General features: G+C 44.7%; 1 protein-coding gene across 2 annotated transcripts in view; it reads left to right on the top strand.

Annotated features, from left to right (window-relative positions):
• The window catches only part of stmnd1 (stathmin domain containing 1), a 5,390-nt gene extending 95 nt beyond the window's left edge, over window positions 1–5,295 (top strand). The window contains exons 1-7 of one of the 2 annotated variants that reach the window (XM_029665410.2): window positions 1–1,919; window positions 2,057–2,136; window positions 2,403–3,102; window positions 3,435–3,573; window positions 3,670–3,800; window positions 4,165–4,296; window positions 4,522–5,295. The exon at window positions 1–1,919 is cut by the window's left edge and continues 95 nt beyond it. In XM_029665410.2, coding sequence (XP_029521270.1) covers window positions 3,034–3,102; window positions 3,435–3,573; window positions 3,670–3,800; window positions 4,165–4,296; window positions 4,522–4,848 — 798 coding nt within the window. In that variant the 5' untranslated portion in view covers window positions 1–1,919; window positions 2,057–2,136; window positions 2,403–3,033 and the 3' untranslated portion in view covers window positions 4,849–5,295. Of the gene's footprint in view, window positions 1,920–2,056; window positions 2,137–2,402; window positions 3,103–3,434; window positions 3,574–3,669; window positions 3,801–4,164; window positions 4,297–4,518 lie in introns of both variants that reach the window. The other variant, XM_029665409.2, reaches the window with a different exon arrangement.
• The last annotated feature ends 742 nt before the right edge of the window (window positions 5,296–6,037 follow it).

Here is a 6,037-nt window from a genome sequence, read left to right as displayed (position 1 = left end):
GGCGGTGGTTGTAGCTGGTGCATGAAGTCAGGCGCAGGAGAGCAGAGATGAGTGAACGCACTTTACTCAAGAAAATAGCACAAGTAACAGTACCAAATGTGCGAACAATAACGGTTGCCACAAAACACGCGTGAAAACAACACCCGGACAAAACCAGCCGGAAACGTACCGACATGAACAATAAACAATCATACACAAATACATGGGGGAAACGGAGGGTTAAATACATGAACAGGCATTGGGAAATGAAAACCAGGTGTGTGGGAAACAAAGACAAAACCAATGGAAAATGAAAAGTGGATCGGCGATGGCTAGAAGACCGGCGACATCGACCGCCGAGCGCCGCCCGAATAAGGAGAAGAACCGACATCGGTGGAAGTCGTGACACTCAAGTGAAAGTCACCCAGTAAAATACTACTTGAGGAAAAGTCTAAAAATATTTGGTTTTAAATATACTAAAGTATCAAAGTTTAAGTACAAATATTTTAATATTCCTTATATTAAGCAACCAGATGGTGCCATTTTCTTGTTTTTTTTTATTAATGGAATGCCAGGGGCACACTCCAACAATGACATTATTTACAAACGAAGCATGTGTGTTTAGTGAGTCTGCCAGATCAGAGGGTGTAGGGATGACCAGGGATTTTCTCTTGATAATTGTGTGGATTGGATCCTTTTCCTGTCCTGCTAAGCATTCAAAATGCAACAAGTAATTTTAGGTGTCAGGGAAAATGTATGGAGTAAAAAGTTACTTTACTATATTTCTAAAGAAAATAAATTAAAAGTTGTCAAATATAAATTGTAAAGTACAGATACACCCCCCCATGACTTTAGTAATACTTGAAAGTATTTTTACTTAAGTACTTTACACCACTGGTTTCCCACAGGGGATTTTTAGAAACACTTAAAATCAAGGCTGTGTTTTGTGTAGGCTTACCTTGGTGTGAAGTTTTGATCATGTGTAAAATCTCTGTTTTTGGTAGGTATTAACACATGTTAAAAAATTCAAAAGACACTCGCACATCTGAGCAATCTAATTTGCAGGTGCATGGCAACAATTGAACAAGATGAAGGAAAAAGGAAACCGCACACTGCTCTTGGTAGTATCACTGATATTTAATAAGCTTACGTATCAGCCTCACGGTCTTCGTCAGAGCTTTAAAAAAAAAAAAAAATTGCACCCTTATGTATACCTAGCCCCTTCCACATCCGTTCTACACATCGAATGGGGTTAAAGGGAAAAATAAATAAGTGCTACCAAATACACTGCTCAAAAAAATAAAGGGAACACTTAAACAACACAATGTAACTCCAAGTCAATCACACTTCTGTGAAATCAAACTGTCCACTTAGGAAGCAACACCGATTGACAATAAATTTCACATGCTGTTGTGCAAATGGAATAGACAACAGGTGGAAATTATAGGCAATTAGCAAGACACCCCAAATAAAGGAGTGGTTCTGCAGGTGGTGACCACAGAGTCTACAACCGAGACAAGTGGCTCAGGTAGTGTAGCTCATCCAGGATGGACCATCAATGCGAGCTGTGGCAAGAAGGTTTGCTGTGTCTGTCAGCGTAGTGTCCAGAGCATGGAGGCGCTACCAGGAGACAGGCCAGTACATCAGGAGACGTGGAGGAGGCCGTAGGAGAGCAACAACCCAGCAGCAGGACAGCTACCTCCGCCTTTGTGCAAGGAGGAGCAGGGGGAGCACTGCCAGTGATACTAATGAGATAAATTGACTGACCTGTAACTGACCTTTTAACCTGTCCCCAGGTGAAGGAGACAGTGGTGGTCCTGGTCAAGGATATGCAGAAGGTGGAGAGACAGATCATGAGCTCTGGCTCTGAGCAGCAGCTGGCCCACACCCGGCTGGACGTCCTGGCCCAGAGGGCCAACTACGAGCTCTGCATGGACCAGGTCTGTCTGTCTATCTATGCGTCTGTCTGTCACCTGCCTTCTCTCATCCTATAACAGTTTCATGTTAACAATACAATGTTAATGGTTTGTTGTCAGTATATATGTGTGGCTGCCCTAACCCAGTGCTACCCCTCCAGCCCCACATTGCTCTTCTGCAGGAGACCAAGAACCTGAGGAAGAACACCTTTGGCCTGCAGAAGAAACTCCTCCTCTCTCAGTGAGTTATCCCTCACAGTAGTGAAGATGACAAATTAATCTGCTAAAACAATCCTTCTCTGGATCTAACAGTGTGAACATATGACACCTAACTGTTCTATGACAGCAACACCACACACGCCTCAATATTGCCTCCTTGTGGTTATGGGTATGAAACACATGATCCTTTTTTGTCTTGGAAAAAAGTTATCTTGACTATATCAACAACATAACATATTTAAATGCTTGATAACTGGGTATTGTCTATCTGTAACCCGATATATACAGGAAGACCCTGGAGACCGTGCATATGAACCTGTTCACCCTGGGGGACAGCCTGGAGGCTAAGAGCTCCGCATATTCACCGCCAACACTTCAGCACAGGAGCCCCTGGCCCTGCTCTCTCCTCTCAGCTCCTTTGGGAATTAGAATGTTGCCACCTGTCTCTCTGGGCATGGCTGAAGTCGCTGATGCAAGCTATATTATATCTATGCTGTGTGTTACACCAATAACAGAGCATATATTACACTTTTTTTTGTGAAAGTATTTTTTCTTGTGTTTATACTTTCAATTTCAAGTCAAGAGATTGGGTTGGAGCCAAAACCTGCTTGCACAGGGGCCACTACAAGCCTAAAACCATTTGGAATTGGACTTATTTGGTGGACAATTGATTGAGTGTACCCGGCCACCTACTGACTGTCCAGGGGGTGTCACCTCTTTAACCAGGTCAGATTTATTGTAGCAACGGCCCATGGTAACGCAGAGAGTCCATGGCGACATGGGTCGCGCTATCTTGGAAAGTGTGAAGGAATGCGACTGATTGGGAGGTTCCTTTTGCGTTAATATCCCGCGAAATGCTCTATTAATGGTATATCAAAAAGAAAACTTCTAGCCGACCACTGTTCTCTTGAAAGTAAATATGGGATGCGGCAGCTCCAGGTTCACGGTGGTCGAGCCGATGAGATCGAGCGAGTTGGACGGAGGAGAGGTACGCTGCCTGCAGTTCCTAATTTTGATTCCTATTTAAAAACTGTAATCACAATGTCATGAACATGTGTAATACAGAAGGCAAAGTGGAAGACTTTTGGAATGGAATGGCACACATCCGGCGTGATGCGCGTCAGAGCACTTTTCCTCTCAATTGATTCCCTTATTTGATTTGCGGGGGGGCTACTGATAGCCTAGTGGCAGTCTTTCTTTTTAGTCAAACTATTTGGTGACTTGATCTAGAAATAAATATGATACACTTTGTATTATTGCACCTGTCAAAACACCTAAGACACTATGCATTTGCGTTTGACTTTGTAATTCTCCCAACAGGATGACACGGTGAGTAAACAAGGCTGTAGGGGCGACTCTGCAGTGTCAAAGTTAACCACAGACAGTGGAGTGGTCCTGGACACTGGTGAGGTTCCCACCTTACTGGGGGCTGTACCCAAGAAACTATCACCACTGGCAGGTAAGAGGTCGGTGTGTGTGTGTGGTGTTGTGTGTGTGAGAGAGCGTGTGTATCTTGTACTCGTCAGAGACCTATTTGTGTGTGTCTTCCACTCAGCCCACATTCCTGGCCTGGCCCAGGAGAGTGGTGAGAGACCCAGGTCCAGTGAGATCCTGGAACAGCTTCTGAGCCAAGGCATCATCGCCCAGCCCAGGGAGAGGGCCAGCGGCGAGGCATACAACATCATGGTGGGTACCGGTCAGGTCTAATGGTGGGGCAGAGCAAAGTGTAGCTTCATGTTGTCTCACCCTCTATGGCGGCGTCAGAATTAGGTGAGAGGAGGAGTTCCATAATCTCTTGTCATCATAAGACTGTGGCCTGGTTGGATAGTCTCTTGATTAGTTTCCTGGTTATTTATAAAACTGCTGTCATCTTATGGAAGTGAGTGCAGAACTGATTGATTATGTCAATATACCAATGACAGTCACTCTGGATTGAAGAGATTATATTTTATGAGTTATTTACACATTAACTACAGTATATGAGTGTTTACCTAATATGTGTTGTTGGAGTGTGTAACTCATGGTTTAATTGCTGTGTGTGTGCGGTCAGATTGATGACAGAGAGACACCCAAACGTAGGCCTACCCCTCACCTGGAGTCTCTGAAGGGCAAGAGGGACCAGTCTGTCACCAGCCAAGTGGACATGGAGGAGAGGATGAGACAGGCGGAGGAGGAACGGAAGGTGAGATTATGAAATCATGAAAAATATGAATGTGAGGGGAATAAGGGAAAACTGAGTTTAGGAGGTTAAATGGGGACCAACTTTAACTATATCTGCCTTGAATATGACTTGTGTATCTTGAATATGACCTGTGTGTGTATCTTGAATATGACCTGTGTGTGTATCTTGAATATGACCTGTGTATCTTGAATATTTATTTGTTTTCTCTGTCATCTCAACAAGGAGGAGCTGAACGTGAACCTGAGGCCTAAATCAGCTGGTGTCCATGACCCAGAAGCTGCATCAACATCCGGAGAGGGGGACATAGTCAGCCCTGTGGAGGTCCTCCATGCCCCTGAGACCCCACCCAGCCCAAGACGGATCCAGCAGGAGCCACTGGATCCAGACCCAACTCAGACTCAAGGAGGAGGGGATGGAGGGAGTGGAGGGGTCAGGGAGGGCGGGGGAGAGGGAGTCGTAAGTGGGCTCAGTGGGCAGCTTCTCTCAGCCTCTCTTGAGATGGAGAATGACTCCACATTTCAACAGACTGAGCAAGCTGAGGAGCAATTCTAGCACCTGGCTGGGAGCACCTTATCTGTCTATTGGAGCCCAGTGTGTCTGAGAAGGAGGGAGAGGGAGGGAGAGCATAGAGAGATGGTGCAGGGGGAATTAGAGGAAGAGTGGGCAGGTGAGGTGAGGGAGAGAGAGATCAGTGATGTCTATTTGTGTTTTTGTATACAAAAGAGCCAAGTGTATGTGCATACAGTCTGTTTCTAAGACTTGTTTGAAGTATGTGGTATAAAGAGAAGAGATCTCTGAGGGTTTACTTTACGATGCAAAATCATACTGTATAAAGGTGGGCAATATTATTATTTGAAATTGAAATCATGAAGATATTTATTTTCCATTAATTTAAAAAAGGTCAAAGGACCCCCCCAATGGTGAACGTTGAGTTGAAAGCTGTTTTAGACACAAGATGGCGGTGTTTCCATGGAATTAAATTACTTCTTCAGCACTGTTCATTATAGTTCACTTGCAGAAAGTCTTTGGTGTCATTATCATATGTAAGAGTATCTTGGTGTTTTCACTATAGTGTCTAAAAAGTAGGTTTTATTACTTTAATGTTAATTTGGGGACAAGCACTGGGAATTATTGTAAGCTTCTGTGTGGTGGTGTCATGCATAGGATGGTCGGACATTCATTATATCTGTCCCTAATGTAAATAAGCAATTGAAATGAGAGAGAGAGTCAAGAACCCGACACCCTCAGCACACAGGGGGGCAAACACCTACCTGGAGGTGATAGCATTCCCTCCCCCATATGCCCCCTTAGATACAACTACGACAACATAACCAACAAAAATGGATCACGACTCCTGCAGCTCTGTCGGATGCTGGATATGTACATAGTCAATGTTAGGCTTTGAGGGGACTCCTATGGTAGGTACACCTATAGCTCACTCTTGGCAGTAGTACTGTAGACTACTTTATCACTGGCCTCAACCCAGAGTCTCTTAGAGCATTCACAGTCTGTCCTCTGACACCCCTAATAGATCACAGCAAAATCACACTACTTGAACAGCTCAATCATTAGGCATCAAAGCCAAAGGAACTGAATAATATTAAGAAATACTATAGATGGCCTCCCGAGTGGCGCAGTGGTCTAAGACACTGCATCACAGTACTAGCTGTGCCACTAGAGATTTCGGGTTCGAGTCCAGGCTCTGTTGCAGCCGACCGTGACCGGGAGACTCATGGGGCGG

This window comes from Oncorhynchus nerka, linkage group LG7 (assembly GCF_034236695.1).
Source record: "Oncorhynchus nerka isolate Pitt River linkage group LG7, Oner_Uvic_2.0, whole genome shotgun sequence".
Taxonomy (NCBI): Eukaryota; Metazoa; Chordata; class Actinopteri; order Salmoniformes; family Salmonidae; genus Oncorhynchus; species Oncorhynchus nerka.
Note: the sequence above shows the minus strand (reverse complement) of the source record. Positions and strands in the feature narration are given on the sequence as shown.